Source organism: Pieris napi, chromosome 14 (assembly GCF_905475465.1).
Source record: "Pieris napi chromosome 14, ilPieNapi1.2, whole genome shotgun sequence".
Classification (NCBI taxonomy): domain Eukaryota; kingdom Metazoa; phylum Arthropoda; class Insecta; order Lepidoptera; family Pieridae; genus Pieris; species Pieris napi.
In genome coordinates this window covers 8,114,004-8,134,576 of record NC_062247.1, presented here as the reverse complement: position 1 = coordinate 8,134,576, position 20,573 = coordinate 8,114,004, and the positions used below count along the sequence as shown (strand labels likewise).

Genomic DNA, 20,573 nt, shown 5'->3' with positions numbered 1-20,573 from the left:
TGTTAAAAATCTCGAAGAATTTTTTTCTTTTTTTATGGCAATAATTTATGCCAGTTTCAAGTAAAAGGTTTTACTTTGTCTGTTCACTGTTGTGATTTTACAATTTCAAAGTCAAGATTGAGTTTCAGCTATCAAAACATTTCAAAAATAGGCGGTATGGTCGAAAGACTATAGCCTGCGCCACGGGCGAAAAGAAAAAAAAACATTTCAAAAATAAAAATATGTTTGATGTAATGATGTTTTGTTTATTTAATATTTTATTAATGTGGTGATTGGCGATTGCTGTCGTAATTTTGAACTTATATTGTTAAAAAACAAAATTGTAAACGATAGAAATAAACCATTATATCTTTCAACCATGCCTCAGATCTTTCAAGTTTTACGATGTTATAAATGTTTTATATTTCAAGTTAGTATTTACTTTAAAATTAAAATAGTTTAATTGGGATGTATGAATTATAAGCGCGAGTTTTGTTTTTAATGAGCATGATTAGTACTTTTTAAATCAATTTATTATCCTAATATAAATTTCTCCAAAGCACTATTACAAATCATATATATAATAAAATCTGTACTTACTCTATTATATTCCACAACGTTTAATATATTTCAACTTAAACGTGTTCAAAAAGAAGGCCCATATTACATTTAAGTCTAGTCTGTCTTAATTCAGCCCCTCCAATCTAAGACCCCGAGGTAGCTGTAGTTCTAAGTCAAAGGTAGTCAATGATTTAACAGAATGAATAGTTTGGTTGTTTTTGTAGTATTTTTGGTTTGGTAAGGGGTGACTGTTTACAGATTCATCAAACAAAGAAGAATTATAAATGGATATGTAAAATGTGTGGTGAAAAACAGTCTATTAAAAGACATTATGGTATAGGCTCAGGAAAAGAATGTAGATTACATGTTCAAAAACTCAACAAATTGCAGTCTGAAAACCATACAGATTCTGATATATCTGATAGTGAAAAATCTGATTCTGATTTAGCAGATGCAACAGAAGACAATGAACCTATTCCACCAAAAAAGGTCAGTAAATGGTCACATTATACTGATGAAAATGATGTTGATGACCCATTTTACATCAACTGTAGAGAGAAAGAAGAGATTCCAAAAAAATCTGAAAAGAAGATTTTTTATGATAAAGATCAGTTCAATAATGATGGTAGTGTAATTAAACAATATGGAGTAACATTTAAAAATAATCAAAATAAAGGAAAGTATGAAAGTACTAAATTTATTAAGCCATCTTCTAATAAGCAAGAGCATTCTTTTAATGAATCAAATAAATCTTCTGAATGGGCAACTTTTGTAGAAAATAACTCCCAAGAAAGTGCTTTTATACATGGTGACAATATTTGTGTAGAAAATAAATTCTTAAATAAAGAAACTGTAAATAGCTCCTCCAAATGGGTTGAGTTTCTTGACAATAAGATAGATGAGAATTGCATTGAACAGCATACCAATAAGATTATTTGTAAAGAGTCAAATATAGCAGTGAAAGCAAATAATTCTCCTACAAAAGATAAGATATCCCATGGCACTAATAAAATTTTGTTAAACTTAAAACAAAGTGATAAACCAGGCATAAGTAAAGCCACAGTATGTAAGGAATCACTATTTTCAATGTCTGATGACCAAGATTTAGACAGTATTTTGGATTTATAAGCTATTCAATAAAATTCAATAAGTTTTATAATTTTATTTATAACTAAATACACAGAGGTGTTTACATGGATGCATGCCTATATGTATTTGTAAAACCTTAGTACACAACTACTTTCTGCATTTAAATAAACAAACACTCATCTCATGGCATTATATATCACTTTTTAATACTAATACATACTGGCTACATATGTCTTACATATAAACTGCATCACATAGAAAGATAGTATAGCTAAAATAGTGTAGAAAATGCAAACTCCATAAAAACTAATGTTACATTGTATATTTGAGATATAATACTTCAGGCAGTGTCATGTGTATAGTTTCTATATTTCAGGTTATTTATTCTACAAACTTGTTAGGGCTCAGCTTAATTTGAAATTGTTTTAATTACTAAATCAGATAAGTAAGTAGTTTTAAAGTAATTTATGTAGGGATTCAACAAATGCTATACAGCTGCAATACTATCTGACTTTGTAGGTAAAACGCAGGATTCCCTTAGATGGTATGTTTGTAGAAATACTGTTTTATTTTAATTTTTAGTTCTATGTGTTACATGTTTAAAAAATCTCTTAGTAGTTCTTGCTTCTTTTTAGCAGCAACCAAAAGTTCATAATGTTCACTAAATACTGTTACTGTATTTGCAGTCTCAAATCACGTCAATATAAACAAATTTTTGGTACATAAGACACACTGAAGAATCACAGATAAAAAATACAGAGATCTACAATACGTAGGTTGACTTAAGTAATGGATTTATTATTACATACATAGAGATAGATAAAAGATTGAGCTAGGCAAATTTTCTAGTGATAATTTTATCAGGAAGTTAGAAAGTACAGTTGAGAAATGAATCTGACACTTAACGTGTACGACCAATAACTATCATCTCAAGCTTTCTAACTTCCATTTCATTTTTAAAAGTGCATTCTAATTCCCCACGGGTCCTAATTCCTATACAAATGATGTCCCAGGCATCAGTTAATGTCTCCGATACTATACTATATTGCAGTACCGGGCCACCCTAATATTTTTGTTAGGTCTTGTCTATACCTAATTCTAAAGAAGACGTATCTGTCATAAGTTTTGACATCTCAGTCTATTCTCTATGAATATAATATGGATTTTCGGAAGCCCTTTAAGAATCGTTGTGTGAACTTTTTCAGTCTGCCTGCGTACATGAGAATTAAGAAGAGTACTTTCAGGGCATCTAGTTCTAAAGCTTTAACAAAATAAATTAATTTTGACTAATACGCCATAGTGTGTCGGCGACGATGTATATCCCGCGCTCTCGCAAAGCGTCTGCCATAGCCACTCCATCTCCAGGCTCTGTAATATAAAAATTAAAAATATGGTATACGAATTTTCTTTTATCCTAAATAATGACATTTCTCAGTCCGAAAGTCCTGGAAGATTTTTAATGTCGGTGTACTAATAAATAATATTATAACGAACCTCTCGCTATAGCCTGGACTGTCGCCTCTGTAGGTAATGTGGTCATCTATATAACGTCGTGTCATATCTTCATTGCTGTCTCCTGAAGATAGTTAAGTAATATTTAAATATCGTCTTATATATGGGATTAATTAGGTAATTCTGGCACTCAAATACATTTCACCAGCCAACTGTGTGTGGAAATGGTTATCTGACTACGTATTGATTAAAAACAGCGTGATATTAATTCTAATCAAACCATTTGATTTCGTAAAGTCGTTTCAAAAGACATTTTCATTAGCATTCATCAAACTAAAAATTATCTCACGCCTACAATTGTATACAATAGTTCTTTTAAGCAGAGGGCAAAACCGCGGGAAAACATAAGTGTCAGCTGTCAAAACTATAGGAACCTAATTTTTCTTAATGTTGAATAACAACTAACCAGAAGAATGGGAATATCTCCTACAAGAGGGACCCCGACAACTTAGCAGTTTCTGAAGTTGGTTGTGGAAATATTCCTTTTCAGCTGTCGTCAAATATTTCACTCTATTCTGTGTTTCAAATGGATCTGAAATGTCAAACGGTAAATTAGCCAAGAAGTGAGGGATATGGTATGGTATGGTATTCGGTACAGTAATTATAAAAGTAAAATTTTTTGCTTGGTATAGCCAAGCAATAGATATCATATGTAAATATTATTTTATCTTTAGTTAAGTTAAAAAAAAATAGAGGATTAACAAAATGTTCAAATTTATTAAAAAGTTTAATAATAAAGAGTTTTTAGTTTAAATAAAAACTCACCAATTCTTAAATTATAATATGTGATGAGTCCGGTCACGAATTCGCAATATAGCAAATTGTGTGTAGCGTTAATTGTTCGTAAGCAGTTGTACGTGTTATTCGAAGCGCTCATACAAAAACAAAATGGTCCAGCCGTCCACAAAGGAGCTGTTCTCCAATGCTCATTGTCATGCCGGAAACAATTCATTCGCTCCGACTCGCATAGCCTCTCCAATTCAGCCTATGAAATTAATTGTTTAAAAAGTATTAAAGATAAAAGTATATTTCGTATAACGACGACTTTTTGTATGGTTGCCTGTAGACTACATAATATTATAGATGTTTATATAAATTAAACATTGACTTCGCTAATACAAGGCCGGCAGCGCGCTCGCGAGCCTTCTGGCAGTGCGAGTGTCCATGGGCAGCGGAATCACTTAACATCAGGTAAGTCTCCTGCCCGTTTGCCACCAGTACCATATAAAAAAAAGAAAAAAAGGTCTCTCTATTTTGTTGAAATCAAAAATATAATTAAGCAAGTGAAAAAAAAATCTGAATAATTATTTTTAGGATAAATACAGAAATTAATTTCATTTCTAGAATAACTAATATCACGATCAAAATTATTTAATAACAATTTATAAATAATGAACCTACCTTCTTTTTAGCTTTTCTTAGCTTTTTGCGTAACCTCTGCTCTTTCAGCCTTCGCCTTTCTTCTTTCGCTTTTTGAGCGGCTTCTATATAGGCTTGACCAGGTCCTTTTAGTTTGGTCTGTCTGGTGAAATACATTAGAAATAATATATTGACGGCTCATTGGTCTAGTGGTTAGTACCCCTGACTGCGAAACCATGGGTCCCGGGTTCGATCCCCGGCTGAGACAAACATCGATGTGATGAGCATTTGGTGTTGTGCTTAAGTCTTGGGTGTTTAAATATGTATTTATATGTCTATCTATCTATAAGATGTATGTATATCTGTTGCCTAGTACCCATAACACAAGCTTCACCAGCTTAACATGGGACTAGGTCAATTGGTGTGAATTGTCCAATAATTAAAAATAAAAAAAAGCCATCACATTAAAACAATATTACATTTCATATTATACGGACATGGTGTCATTATGACTTCGTATTTAATAAAATTTTGGAGAAAAATTTAGTCTATATGGTAACGTGACAAAGCGTGAGCTAATGTCATTCCCATACAAATCGTTTAACGATAGTGGGTCACGATTTTGGGATTTGGGTAATGATTTTGTCTTTTTTTGCCTTATCTTTCTCAGCCCCAGGAATAAAGCCCGCTTTACACCCTTGACTTGCGAACTGGTAGTAAATGTAAATTTAGAATCAATTTAACATCTTTTCTTTGAGTTAAGTGTACTACACACAATATGAATAAAGTTATTTTGAGTTTGAGTTAAAATGCTTAGTACTTACCGATTCTCTTCGCAATAACATACGTGTTTATCTTCGTTTTCAATAAATAATGGATGAAGTCGCCTCTGAAACACATCAGTTGGGTGATCAAAGACACCCATGTTACTAGGTGGTCCTCTGTTAGGATTTTGTTTTTCGTATTCCGATGCATCAAATCTTGTTGGTCCCAAACTGCTAGATGTTGTTGCAATGGGCTTCAGTTTAGAAACAAAGTGAGGCGATTCTGTTGTTTTTTCAGTTACCGATATATTTTTAACTTTATGATTAGTTAGTATTCTGTCTGCTTCGGTGTGGAAATACTTTAAAGTCGTGTATAAATAACTCGAAGTGCTTCTATCAGTCGATGTTGGTTTATCTGCATTATCTATGCTGGATAGTTCTATCATTCTTTCATATTCTGTGGTGACTTCGTTAGGCGTGCTAGTTTTAATCGTACTGATATCGTCTATGTATTTATTATTATCTGTAATAATGGTAGTAACTTGTGGTTTAGGTAGCTCTTCAATTTGGGGATTGATTAAATCGCTACCATTAATAGAGTGCTCAATAGTTGATTGCGTAGACGCTTCATTCTTTAATTGTGTTTGAAATAGGCCATCTCGTGTATTTGTATTAACAGTAGGGATACTATATTCGTTTGTATGCTTCAATTTCTTTTCATAATAATTGGGGTTTCTGTGTTTCGGTTTCATTCTGTTTGGACGAGGCTTACGTCCTGGCTCCTTTTTTTCTTGAACCGCGGTTTTGTTTTGAATACGATTTATAATGAATGATGGATTTATTGTCTGTACTTCTACTTGAGCAGGTTTACTTATTTTCAAATGTCTCTTTATTTCTTTTAAGTCCTCTAACTTCGTTTTAAGCTGCCTTATTTGATCTTCTAAGCTTAATCTGTTAGTGTGCCAGGCCTTTAAGTCATTATATATTACTTGAGAGCAGTTAACTGTTCCATCTTTCTCGACTTTGCATTCTAATGTCGTTTCATTGTCATTTAGCATGGCGTCATTCTTTTGTTTATGTTTATGTTGAGCTTTCCTCTTAACTCTTCGGTGATCTATATTTTCTTTGGTACGTTCGTAAGCTTCTAGGAATGCTTCAGTCTCTTTAATAAGTTTGTCTATTTTGTCTTCAACAGTCTTTTTGTCTATTGCATTTAATGGCTCATTTACAAAACCTAGGTGACCAATACTAGGGTTTTCTTCTAGTATACTGTCTACAGTATTCGGTTCGAACACGTCATTGTCTGTTGAACGCTTCAATCGTGTCATATTGTATTTATTTATATCGACTGGTCGTCGAGCTATATTACCATCAGTTTCTAGTCTAGTATAAACTAACCCACTGGGGGTAAAACATGCACATTTTTTTGTGCTCATTTTTGGTTCTGGGACATCCGGCTGTAAAATAAATAAAATATTACTTTCAGAGTTTTATTATTTTTAAAATTGATTTCATAGAAGTTTAATACATACCTCATATTTGCATTTGTGTTTCCTCCATCGTCCATTAACAAGTACACATTTCCATTTGCGTTTATCAGAACATGGCGCCCTTAGTTCTGCCTTGGAACATTCGGCAGCTATACGCGCTGCTTTTCCGTTGATCATACTGGATTCCACAGATTCTAAATACAAAAAAGATAAACTTATATATAATATAAATATAAGATGCCAAATGTATGGGAAACATGGACCTTATGACCTTTTAGTTTTTAACCTTATTTAAAAAAAACAATGGCGGTGCAACCCCTCGATTGAAGTATTATTTGTATAAAGCAAGTAAAACTTCTACTGTTCTTGACTAAGTATATCTAATTATCTATATAAATAAAAATGATACTCAAAAAATATTTCTAAGCGCAAAATTCGAATTCAAGCATTTTTTGCAATTTATTCCTTGATCAGTTGAGATTTACGAAAAATTGGTTATAATTCCGGAAAATCGTACAGTCTCTATGGGACAGCATAGAAAAATGTTCCATATGTTGGTATGTAGCCAGTAAGGTTAAGTAAAAAGATCATAAGGCGAAAAATTCGCGGGGCATAACAGCAATAACAATAAATATGCACACACTAATAATAGATAAGGTCATATTATATCCAAAATAAGATTTAAACAAACAATTAATTGTTAATAAGTTTACCTAAGAAATAACTTTGTTCATTCGAAGCTGCATCATCTTCGAGCACTTTTTCCAAACTCGCCTCTAAAATTGGGTTATGGCTTTCATTTGACATGAGCGGCTCCGAAGACTTATTCATATCAGAGGTCTGGAAATAAAGATTTAGTTTTATTGAAGGTGAATAAACTTAATTTAGAATTGAAACGAAAGCGCGAACTATGATTTGCGTATACCCTTAAACTATTTCATAGAATTTATTTTCAGATTGGACATTGGTCAACCGCTTAACGGCTCACGTCCCAAATTTGTGAATAGGTGTTAAGTATTATTTTAGACATTGGTTTATACTAAATAAAATAGATTTGAATATTGCGTGAAAAGCGGCATGACTCCTTCAAGCCCTTATGGTGAGCCCGCTCGATAGCTTTGAGAAATTCCTGAACCTCAAATCCTAGGTTTCTTGGTGCTGACATTCCGTACTTATTTATATTTACTTTTTATGTGTTAGGGTACAACAGTCGACATTGGGATCTGGATTTACCACGTTTAATTCTTTCATTGTTTTTATTATTTTGAGGAGGAAATGTTTTTCATGCTTTCGTATAGAGACAGACTCCAAAATCGAATAAAGGAAAAATCCAGTGTCTGAAGAGATGAAAAATCGGTCGGTATAAACGGTCATACCTAATGAGGTCGGGTGGATTTTGCGTCAAAAACGACAATGACAGTTTTAAACAAAAAAAAAAACAAAAACAAGATGGCTGACAAACTTGACTACAATCGCCGTGGACCCTAATGACTGAAATTATGCATCTTTTATTAACATATATAACTTTGTTGCAAGCTGTAAAAATTTGTTGTATTACAAATGTTTTTGCGTGAATCGTTGCCTCATTGCAATCATTAAAAAAATCAATGGTGTTCACATTTTTCTTACGCGAAATGCTTCCGAAAAATTCACACTGAACAATAACAAAAGTGAATTCAGTCCATGTTTATAGGTCACTGATTTTACTGTTAGCAAAACGGCCCATGGATTCTCATGCACGTATAAAGGATACGTTTATGTGAAATGTCCTTCGACTGGGTACTAACGTTTCTTTAGACGACATGGGTTCTTCAGAAACTGGGTTAGCAGAAGGCACTTTTCTATGAATTATGAATGAAAATGTTTGTCTTATGTCTCATTGGTAGGTGGGACTTCATACACGTGATATATGACATCATAATAATAAAAACAAATTTTCACTAACCCTAAGATTAGCTCTTACATTTTATCAATAATATTTTTTTAAGAGTTTAGTTTAGTTTTTGTTAATTATTGAGGCATTTCTTGTACTTCAACCTCAGTTGATGTTTCTTTTTTTCTTCTATTCTAGGGTTGCGTAGAAGAAATCGCTTGTTAGCGATAAGGACGCCCGTTGCCTAATAACTTTTTTTATATGAACGTTCAGGGTTACAAAGTGTAAATAAATAATTAATGAGTAATGTGTTTCTTTAATTATGTATGAACAAATCTTACGTTATCATCATCGTCCTCAATTTCTAGAAAGTCATCATCGGAATCATCATCAAAATCTATGCCCTCTGATGATGATTCAAACGGCGGTACTGTTGTTGCTTTTTCATTCATTACCCGGCTGTACTTCTGCGCACGCATTCGTTCTTCCAGTATATGCGCTTGAGTTTCACGACGGCCAGAACTGAAAATGAATATATATTAGAAATAATTTATAAACGTATTAAGAATTTTTGTGCAGTGTTAGCCTAGTGGCTGAAGCGTGCGACTCTGATCCCTGAGGTCGTAGGTTCGATCCCCGGCTGTGCATCAATGGACTTTCTTTCTATGTGCGCAATTTAAAATTAGCTTGAACGGCGGAAAACATTGTGAGGAAACTGGCTTGTCTTAGGCATAAACAGTTGAGACCCAGACCTTAAAAGGTTGTAGCGCCACTGATTTGTTTATTTTTATCAAGAATTTTTACACCTTAAATATAAAGTCAATAAATCTATTCAAAGTTCACGGATCATTTATTCTTCCTATGCGTGAGAAAATATATATGGATAAAACAAATAGAATAATCCATACTTTTCAGTCGCCATATTTGGAATATCTTTTTAAAATTATAATCTTGTTTTGGCTACCAGGGGAAAGACCGAATGATCAAAACAATTAGAACAAATAAAAACAGAGATTTTAAAAATTTCGTCTTTTTAAATGGGCAATAAACACGCGAGACAGTCATAGATATTCTAGATGTTTATGGTCGTTTACCACTGCATCATCTGCGCACATTTTGCCATTTAAACTAAAAAAACTTTTTTCTAGAAGAGCACTAAAAATATCCCACCTTTCTACCAAAAATGTATCGGGCCATCGAGCGGCAGCGCGTCTCCGCCGGGGCTGCAGAAGTGGAAGGAGTGACCTTCCATCCATGTGAGCTGGTAAATCCACTCCACCCATGTCCAAGAATGTCGGTGCTAGGTCAATATTTAGGACTATGTCATCCACTCTGAAAAACGTTCCTATGATTTGATACTTAAAAAAATTGTTTATGTATTTCTTGATGATACAGTGCGTATCATCTTAAACGTAAGGAGCTAGCAAGGAGATGTTAAGCGGGCCATAGACGGAGCGCATGTTGCAGTCAAGACCGACTGCAATATGCGGTTGCCGCACGGCGAACTGCAGTTTGCTTACTAAATTAATATTCGCAATACACGGACCGCTTTTATTTAAAAAACATATAATTTTAGCTATAATAAAATCCTTACAATATAAAATAACATAGAAGCATTGTAGGAGTAAAAAAAAAAGTTAAACAATAAAGTGTAAAAAACTAAAATGGCGATGGGTATGATAAGCGAAAGGGAAAATGGACAAAGAGGATAACAGAGTGGTATCCTAGGGATGGAAAGAAAAGCAAGATAAGACAGGTGAGGCGATGGGAGGACGGTATAACAAGGATGATAGCAGGTGCAGAATGGTATAGAACGGCGAGAAACAAATCTAAATATTTGGGTTGAGACACAAGCTAATTAAAAAAAACTTCGAAGACTACAGCCCTAAAGTCTTATTTTATTTTTAAATAACTTAAGCTACAGACATCAGAAACCTAATTTTGGCGCCTGGAGAAGAACATCGTTATATTTTAATGAACCTCAAGTAGTTTAAAAAAAAGACGAAAACATATTGATTCTAACTGGTTGGATTTAATAATGTGATATTTTCATAGATATAGTGAAAGAAAACATCGTGAGGAATCCTAAGTGTTTACAGCGTGTACTGAAGGCTAATCTCCTATTTGCATAGAAAAAACAAATGATCACGAAACAGATTCCGAAATCTGAGGCCCAGACCTTTAAGGTTCTACCACTGTTTTCTTTTAATTCTTAATGTACTTAAAGGTTTACTAATAAGCTAGCTTTCATCTAATATAACGTTAAGAAACACAACAAAAGTTTGAGTACAATACTAGTATGACAAATAATTTAATTACCTTCACGTGAATATCACATTTCAATACATTATTGCTTTAAAACGCGAAATTGTCATAATTTTATACTATTAATTCGTGTACAGTATATAAAATAGAAAAGTGTATTTTCATTCAAAGTTCAGACAATTTGATATTAAATACGATAAAAATACTTACACAGTGCCAGGTTCAACACCCGGTCCTCGAACAAGGAACGGTACTCTAATATCGAACTCAAATGGAAAACTTTTCCCCTTTACAAGTCCAAATTGACCAAGATGGTAGCCATGATCTGATGTATAGACCAAGTAGGTATTATCCAATTCACCGAGAGCCTTCAGTTCTTGATAAACACGTTCAACCGCCTGCAATTATAAAAATACTCCTAAGTAAATTAAAATCTATACACGAATTTGATAAATATTTCTTGTGTATCGCTAATATTCTTCTTTAGGTAGATTTAGTATCAGTTTAGTAGCTTTATCTGATAAATGTCAAACATACTATGTATATTTAATAGTCCTTGCTTCCTATATACAGAGGCCCAAATTAATATCTAGCAAAGAGGTTATTATTGCATAAACAAAATGTAATTCTGATTTTGTTTCGCAGTAATTGTTTAGTTATATATAGAGTATATATATCCCTTACCAAATCTACGCTTTGTAATGTTTGTAATCTCTTCGTCATCAAAAGATCAGTGAACTGGCGATGAATAGGTTTCATTTTCTCTGTCACTCGCAGAATCCACTGCTTGTCAGGATTTGGCGCCATGTCATACGTTGGTGTACTAAAATAAAAAAAAAATTAAATTGTTGATAATCTTTTATTTGGTTTTCTCTTTCTGAAACAGAAAAAAATTAAAGGCACATTCATGTAATTGTACTCTGTGATTCTGTATCTTATGAATTCAAGTGTAATCAATTTTAAAATGGCGGAAGCTCGTCCCGCCATTTTATTAAAATTACGCTAAGCGCATGTTGGCCTAGATTTGTAACGAATTAAGTTAGAGAATTTGTAACGAATAAAGAATATAAAAGACTCAAAGGCTGAAAGGAAAGGTATAATATTAAGTAAAATTATTGAAATAAAAATACCGACATACATAAATAGATTGAATGGATTTTCTCAATGTAAATTAATATTTTCATCAAATAAATTGTTTCCCGCTAGCCAATACTTGGACTACCTCCGTGACTTTGTGATTACGCTGTATAACTTTAAGCTCCTAGATTCGCGTTAAAAGAAATAAAAAGCTGTTCATCTACTTGCCTATAAAAAGGACCTATGCAACACATTAAAAATATAACCATAAAGCATTATTATTAGCCCTACTACGATTATTTAGTATATTCGACCTTATGCAGACATTATTAACGCTGGCAACAAATAAAAAAGAAATAAAACACAAATCTGGAACCCTTGATTAAGTCGATAAGCGTTAAACAACATTCAACGATGTTATACTTACTTCATTTAGGTATCATTATAATATTTTAAAATTAAAATACTTTTTATTCATGCAGTTTTTATTGCAATCCCGTTTGTCGGCGAGGCGACCCTTGGACTGGTTTTGACCACACATTACGTTATCGCATTTGAGAGACAATCAATATAATTCTTATCAATTTTCATGTAGGTATGCTTTTGTATTAGTTTTTAAGATTATCTCACAATATTTATAAACGTTTCATTCACATGCGTGTTTACTATTTTCAACCAACTCCAAAAACAAGTTAACAATTATAATTGGAAGTGAAGCATTTATTACATATGGCAATTTTTATAAACTAGAAAAAACGATTTGAAATGTAAAAATATTTTGTATAATTGAAAAAAAAACGTAATATAGGTGTTGTTTTAAAATAATACCCTCATAGACAGTGAGAGTAGAATCATAAGATATTGTTAAATTATATTTGATCAAGAAAAATATCAAAAGTTGATCATTTTTTAATCTGTTGTTTTTCCTTTTATAGCTCTTACGCTATAATTGAATATTAAAAAATCCGCTGTCAGACCCAAGTTGGGCTTTGCCTGTCGGCGCCGTTTCGGCGCACGCCAAACTCCGACAAATAAATATATTATTTTAAGATAACGCGGAAGCCATCAAAGCTATAAGCAAAACCAATGATCGACTTTGCAATCTATTTTTTTTTCACGAATATTTTTGGTATTATGACAATTTAAAATCTTGTTTATTTATTTTTATTCACTGGTATAAATTTTCTTGCTATTTTAACAACTAATGATCCACTATTAACTAATATCCTTGTTAACAACAGGACTTAGAGATACTAATTGAAATACATTACAATTGTTTCTATAAGAGAGTCGAACTTTTTGTATATTTCTATATATTTATTTATTGTTAACACTTTCTTCCAAACATTAATTACAAAAAAATACTAACTTAACGGGCGTGAAATCGAGTAGAGACAGAAACGTCCAGATTTATAGATAATGTAATAAATTCGCGGTTAGATTAGTTCAAAGAGGTTTTAATTAATTCGCCAGAAACAATATAATTCTGTCACAGAATAAAAAAATACATAATTTTTGTCTGTCAAACTTTTAAGTAGAAACTTCGTGTTAAATATTAAAAACAACGTCTAATAGACAGCGATTCAGATGTTCGTTTAAAATAATTATAAAATATTTTATTGTATTTATGTCATCACTGACATGTCGTTATGTAATTATTTCTGCTTCACTGTAAGACGAACATAATTCATATAATTACTTCCGTCGCAGACAAAACGGGAAAACTTGCTTGAAGAACCCTAAACACGGTCATCGCAGAGATTTAAGGGATGTAAGATGGCTGCCGCAAAATAGCAATTACTTTTTGTTGGAATAATTTAGACCTTTTAAGCAATGTCAGTCCGTGGTTAAGCGTGTTTTCCAACCTGTGGTCGTTCGAACTTCAGCTGTGCACATGTAAATTTGTTTATGTGCGTAATTAACACTTGATGCGGTCTTAAAAGCCTGGGAAGCGAATTTATTTTACAGTATATAGGGCATTTTTAATGATGGCAACAACTACTCATACGAATAAATTTTATTTTGCAACACAAGTGGTTTTATAGAGTTCGATTTTATTTAAATATCAATTCTTACAGTTTTGTTCTCTGTCAAACATACTAGAACGCATCCTATATTTATTTTTATTTCTTTAACAAGTTTTCTGGTACAATACTAAAATAGATTTGTAATTAATTATTTTGCTCCGCACACAAGTAATATATTGAAAATCGTCCTTTTATTGCGTTAGATGGCGTTAGTTTTACAAGATGAGACAATTGTGATTTAATATTGAGTTTTAGTTTGTTATAACCCTTAAGCAAAAATATTTCTATTTTTATTATTCTATATATTAATTTTATATTTAGACACGTCACAAAATTTCGCCAAGTAACTTAAGATAGAAAAATTATCTTATTAAACCAAAAAACTTGATTGATTCTAGAATTTTAGAACTCTAGATTTCGACCTTTAATGTACGGCTATTAGAAGGATTTAAATCGTATCAATTATTGAGTATGTGAGATACGTAAGAAGTGTGATTCAAAAGAGAACGTAGTGACAAGGATACGAAAGAGAAGACCTTAGGTTTGCCGATATAGAACGGATGAATCAGCAGCGGCTTACAAGTAGGATATCGTGTATATCATATATATATATGCATATGCAGCCGTGACGAATATATCTAAGGGATATAAATAAAGGAGGGACAAGTTCCCATAACGATGAATGTTATGAAAGTGGATGAAGCTATTGAGGTTTGTCAGGACCGTAACAAGCATCCGTGTCCTCTACCCCTTCGGGGAATGGGCGTGAATATATAAACATATTAATTATACTTACTGGTGTGTTGTGACATTAAAGAACAGGTGCGAATACTGCGGCGCCGAGTCCTCTGGACCATGAGGTGCAGGGAAAGACATGACCAGTAGCACAGGCTTTCTGGTAAACCTTCGTTTCGACGCTCTCAAAAACGCTATTGAATCGTTCGCGATCAGGTCTGGATAGTAATCCTGAAACAAGTTCAACCGATATTGTTAACCATTTTGTGACACTTTCTTCTAGTGAAAGGATTCCAAGATCTAGTTCAAGTAGCTTAAGGACATACACTTAAATAAATAATATGGGAATTATAAACCCCATTCTTAAAAAAATCACAGTAACAAGTTAAATCTTAAATCTGCTCACTGCTAAGATTTTTTTAATACTCAATAGGTTCGCCTCTCGTTCACACCATATATTTGATATCGATCTAAAAAAAAAGAATAACGTCTAACGTATTAAATTGACAGCGTTACCATAGCTTTATTGGTGTATTAAATTAGCAGAATCGCCCTCATTATCACTCTCGTATCTCACGAAATAAACGTGAGGAAACGCTGTATGTAAGGGCTAAATACGTTTATAAATACGACGTAATACAACAGGCAGGATTTAATAGTAATTTAAGTCCACAGACCACAGACACGCTACACCAGTGTTTCCCAACCACTTTTGTGCCATGCCTTGTCTAATATTTTAAATATTTAACATACATAATTTTTGTAAGTAAAAATTTGAATTATTCACATAAGAAACTTAAGGAAGAAATTACAAACATGAAAAACTGAAATTCGAAAACAATTTTAATAAATTTTCGAAGACCTTATCAATTAAAATGCCCCCCGTGGGGAACACAGCGCTACGAACCAACGAACGAAGTTATTTATTTATGTTATTTAAGAATCGCTTAAGTGGAGAGGATATATTTTGCGGGATGCGGTAGCAGGCCGATAGCAGAGTCTTATCAGCTTCATTCGTACTTTAACTTAAAAGATAGTCAACGTTGATGTAAGAAATTTTACCTTAAAGTAGTCATCGCCGTGTTTGATCTTCTTTCCATTCATATTGATGCTGTAGTTGTAATACTTTGAGTTCATGATTAGACCACCCCACTCACGCCATCCCGGCGGTATGTAGGATCCGTTGTATTTGTTCAAATACTTGCCGAAATAACCTGATAACAAAAGCACAGATCAACATTTAATTCTTATCAAAATGAGCGGCTAGCCCAGTCGAAATAAATAAATTTTACGAGCAACTTTTATCTATCTCATTTATTATTATTTGCTTTTACAAAAAAGCTTAACAATGAGAACAAAATATTATTATGCAAAAATGTGTCAAAGAGATATCTTGTGGCTTACTATTGTTGATCAATCATTGATTGTTCTGTTCTTCTGAATAATGGTTTTTGACGAGAAATAGCAAGCCGCGCATAAGTATGTTTTTCGCTTGGTCGATTTTTAAACCAAAAAGTCTTATTTTCGCAGTAAAAGTTATTATTAATAATCTTTCAATATCAGAACTCGATAATAAATATCGATACAATGAGACAATGGAGAAAATATATTGTCAGAAGAGTTAAAGATTTTATCATTCGGTGTGGTTTTTGGGTTAAATAAACTATTTAAACGTACAATTTAAGAGCTAAGCGAGTTATGAGCAGTGTTGGCCTAGTGGTTTCAACGTGCGACTCTTTTCCCAGGGGTTGTAGATTCGATCTTCGTGCACCAATGGACTTAGTCTATGTGCGCATTAAACACTCGCTTCCAGGGTGAAGGAAAACGTGACGAAACCGACATGCCTTGAACTCAAAAAGTCGACGGAGTGTTTCAGGTACAGAAGGTTGATCACCTAATTTCCTATTAGAAATTATTTCGGAATAGATACAGAAATCTGAGCCCCAGACTTAAAAGGTTGTAGCGCTATTGGTATATACCTACGTATATAAAAGAGTTAAAGCTGCTATCTTTCTTCAAAACTGCATAGATTAAGAGACGTTTTTAATTGTCCGTGGAATGAACTGACAAAAGGTCTGCTTCTGTCATGCATGTCAGTTCCTATACTGTAAGAAGTAGTCTTTATAAATATTTTAATCTATGACTGTTAAATGTTGTGTTGTTTTTTCTGTGTTGTATTGTTTTGTATGTGATGTAAATGGAAGAAGTTACCGCATTAGAGTAATGGTAGCTTATTTTGTTAAACAAATAAAACCAGTATCATAGTATTAACTTCTGTTACGCTACTTTCAAGCCTATAAGGATTATAAAGTATTTCAAGCCTATAAGGATTAAATAAAAGCAATATTATATACGTCTGTATAGATAACACAATCAAAACAAAACGAAAAGTCCAAGATTGTCTTTATGTAAATACATATCTCGTAAAAAATATCATTAAAAAATAAAGGCGGTTTTCGTCTGGTATTATCACCTTCAACCTCATTAAGATGATATTTATCGGGCCCATGACAGCGCAGCCACGCTCCTATTTCAAAGCTCCGAGGAATTTCATTTCGTACTAATCCCTCCGTGGACGTTGACTGAAATCCCTTTTATGAACGAATAACGCAGTTTGTTCTTTTAATAGATTGTTTAAGATTTTATTGGATGAAGGTACTTTTATTTTTAATAGTAAAACAATATTCAAAAAGGGAGAGGGATTACTTTTTCTCACGGAACAAAATATGACCAATGCCATGACGGCCAGTTATCTAACAGATAATTTTATATAAACGCAATACTTGAGTATTAATAATAATAATATTTTTTTTTTATTAATCAGACAAATACAGTCCATTGATTGATTAGTAAGTTAGTAACAATAGTTTAGACTAACTTACAGTTCTACTTAATTAAATTATTGTTTGAAAATATAAATACTCATCCGTCAGTCTTTCCAAACCTGTCGCAAATATACGCACTGCAGTGCAGAACTCAGGATACGGTTTGGAAGTCATACGCGAAATTGGTGACGGCTGGCGGAGGACACTTAAACATTTTTTTTATGTAATAGGAGGCAAACGGGCAGGAGACTCACCTGATAAGTGATACCGCCGCCCATGGACACACTGCCAGAAGGCTCGCAAGTGCGTTGCCGGCCTTTCAATAATTGGTACGCTCTTTTCTTGAAAGACCCTAAGTTGAATTGGTTCGGAAATACTTAAGTGGGCAGCTGGGTCCACATAGTGGCAAAAACTGCCTTAGAAAACGCTCAGTTGTGGAACGACGGACGTCGAGATGATATGGATAGTATTTTGTATTTTACCTTGACGTCCGATAATGAAACTCAGCTGCAGGTATTAGACCCGATCAAACAGCATGCTTTCGAGATATGAAATACTTTTCAGGCACTACAGCCTAAGCTGGAAACAGATACAGTCTATTCTACCCCTCAAAACATTGAGTGTTGTATATTGCGTTGCACACCCAAAAAAAAGAGTGTGTGTACACGCGTTAGAAGTTATACTTCTTTGGAACAACATAGTTGCAATCAACAGAAGCAATAATTAAAAATTATACATACCGACAATTTACCTCAAATCTTTAAATGCACTCAAAACAGTTTATTTAAATCAGTTTTATCACTAATATTCAATATATATATATATACTCATAAATAATAAATTATTATTAGTAAATACTATCACCGTCGTATATGAAATTGATTTAATAAAAACTCCAAAATAATATTTATTTTTTCACACTGTTTAATTGTACTATTACGAAACACGTGTTCTAAATATAAAAATACTAGAATATACAACTTGAACATAGTTATTATCGATTTTCATGCCACCTAGAGCTAACTTAACGATGTAGAATTTAGTTGTCAAAAACACTCATAATTTTTCTACATCGCGCCAAAAGAAGTATAACTTCGAAACATGTTTTTTTTTAAATTAGTTACAAATATCAATGCTGAAATATTTCCGGTATTCAATCTCTTTATATTGATTAACAAAGAGCACTTTGTAACCTAAATGTTACGTAAACCAGCTCGCAGTGCTTAACCCACATAGTTGTTGAAACTGAAAAAATTTCATGCGGTGACACCATTCCTTATTGTCACATAACGAGCCTGCCCTTAGGCACCTTCAACGTATTCGTAATTTATTATTTTAATTAAATTCTCTTAAACGAAATTTGAATAGAAAATTTTTCAATGCCTCCATGATAAATCACCGCTGTAATTAATAGTTGAATTTCTTTGTTTCCACAATTGCACGCAATTAATTTTTAATGAGTTGTAGATTAATTCGCAAAGAATCTCTGGTACAGAACCTTTTGTAATAGTTTTAACTATTAGTGCTTGTTGGTTAAGATTAACCATAATTTCATAAGATTTATAATACGACTATAGGTATATTCAATCTTAGTCCCAATGTAATATTTCCGTATTCTGAAATTTCTTTTTAAATTTTCTAGACGAGCTGATTATGTTTTCGTTTATGACCAGCCAGGCTTCGAACTCGAACGACGAACCTTGGGCCTCCTATTTATATTTTGTGTAGTATATTAGTATATATGTCACCGGAATGTAACAAAATCCGCAAGTTTATAAATTTTTAAGGAAATTTATAAACATTAGTAGGATTCTAAACGAGAGATAAATTATATTATTTTACGCCCACATTTTCGCAAATTGATAAACTTACCAAACTCACGCGTAAAATAATAAGTAAGCGTGTGATTGGTTGAATAGGTCACTAAAGCTTATAAATTCCCAAGGACATTTATAAATTTGCTGATTTTGTTATATTCCGATGACATATATACATAATACAAATACGAATACATTAATCTATTTTTATTAAACAAATAAACCTTTTTAAAATATAATAACATCGAAAGTTGTGAACTTTATATTGAAAGTTGATATTTCACTCACAACATTTTAATAACACGATATATCTTATTTAACACGTTATCGAGACCAATTGGTATAATAAATAATGTTGAACAGAAACTTCGACAAGAAAATTATAGAACAGTTACACACGTAACATTAAGTGGACCTCTATTGATTCAATGCGCAATGTAATAAATAATTTATTAATATTATTATAACCGCCATTCATGTCCACAGTTATTTATTGACTACCCGTAATAATAGATTTTATGTGTTATATTGTAAAGAAACATCGCTTTTTACTTTAAAAAGTAAAATAAATGAGTGGCACTTACAACCTTTTTAGATTGGGCCTTAGATTTCTGTATCTTTTTCAAGATCATTTGTCAATCTAATAGGAAAGTAGGTGATTAGACGCCTGTGCCTGACACACGCCATCGATTTTTTGGGTCTATGGCAAGCCGATTTCCTCACGATGTTTTCCTTCATCGAGCGAATGTTAAGTGCGCAAATAGAAAGTCGATTGGTGCAAAGCCGGGGATCGAACCTTCGACCTCAGAGATGAGAGACGCACGCTGAAGCCAAAATTGAAACTAGGCCAACACTGCTTTTAACTTTAATTCACATACTGGTTTTGTAATAGTATAGAGAGGAATGATTTGTATGAATATTTGTAACGAATAAACTTCTGACCTGATTAAAAAAATATTACACCTATAAATGTGTCACTATAATTTCTTTATTTATTTGTAAAAAAATAAAAAAAGTTATGTGAAGGTGGAACACGTCGCCGTCACAATGTCTCCATCCACCGGAACGTCAACATTCATTATAATAATAATATGATACTTTAGTAAGAAGATGTTAAGTAATGGATCAAAGATAAAGATAAGATAATAATTGGTTGGCAATATTAAGGTGATTAGGTACAAAGTGCAGTGGTAGGAACCT

General features: G+C 32.8%; 2 protein-coding genes across 2 annotated transcripts in view; one reads left to right on the top strand and one right to left on the bottom strand.

Annotated features, from left to right (window-relative positions):
• Positions 1-213: 213 nt before the first annotated feature.
• On the top strand, positions 214-1,699 carry LOC125055778. Its single transcript, XM_047658372.1, has 2 exons — positions 214-409; positions 799-1,699. Exons 1-2 carry the CDS (start codon positions 359-361, stop codon positions 1,666-1,668), a joined length of 921 nt encoding a protein of 306 aa, XP_047514328.1. The 5' UTR covers positions 214-358; the 3' UTR covers positions 1,669-1,699.
• A 566-nt stretch (positions 1,700-2,265) lies between these two features.
• The window catches only part of LOC125055777 (extracellular sulfatase SULF-1 homolog), a 77,552-nt gene continuing 59,244 nt past the window's right edge, over positions 2,266-20,573 (bottom strand). Inside the window, exons 4-17 of the mRNA XM_047658370.1 lie at positions 15,794-15,945; positions 14,793-14,962; positions 11,577-11,715; positions 11,103-11,290; positions 9,798-9,959; positions 8,969-9,149; positions 7,468-7,594; positions 6,797-6,948; positions 5,325-6,721; positions 4,543-4,663; positions 3,907-4,126; positions 3,548-3,673; positions 3,124-3,205; positions 2,266-2,997 (exon numbers count right to left, since the gene is read on the bottom strand). Of these exons, the coding sequence (XP_047514326.1) occupies positions 2,916-2,997; positions 3,124-3,205; positions 3,548-3,673; positions 3,907-4,126; positions 4,543-4,663; positions 5,325-6,721; positions 6,797-6,948; positions 7,468-7,594; positions 8,969-9,149; positions 9,798-9,959; positions 11,103-11,290; positions 11,577-11,715; positions 14,793-14,962; positions 15,794-15,945 (3,299 nt within the window). The 3' untranslated portion in view covers positions 2,266-2,915. The remainder of the gene's footprint in view (positions 2,998-3,123; positions 3,206-3,547; positions 3,674-3,906; positions 4,127-4,542; positions 4,664-5,324; positions 6,722-6,796; positions 6,949-7,467; positions 7,595-8,968; positions 9,150-9,797; positions 9,960-11,102; positions 11,291-11,576; positions 11,716-14,792; positions 14,963-15,793; positions 15,946-20,573) is intronic.

Coding starts and splice junctions, on each gene's coding strand:
- LOC125055778 (XM_047658372.1), top strand. CDS start 359: ATGCCTCAGATCTTTCAAGTTTTACGATGTTATAAATGTTTTATATTT. Junction 410..798: donor ATAAATGTTTTATATTTCAA/GTTAGTATTTAC, acceptor GACTGTTTACAG/ATTCATCAAACAAAGAAGAA.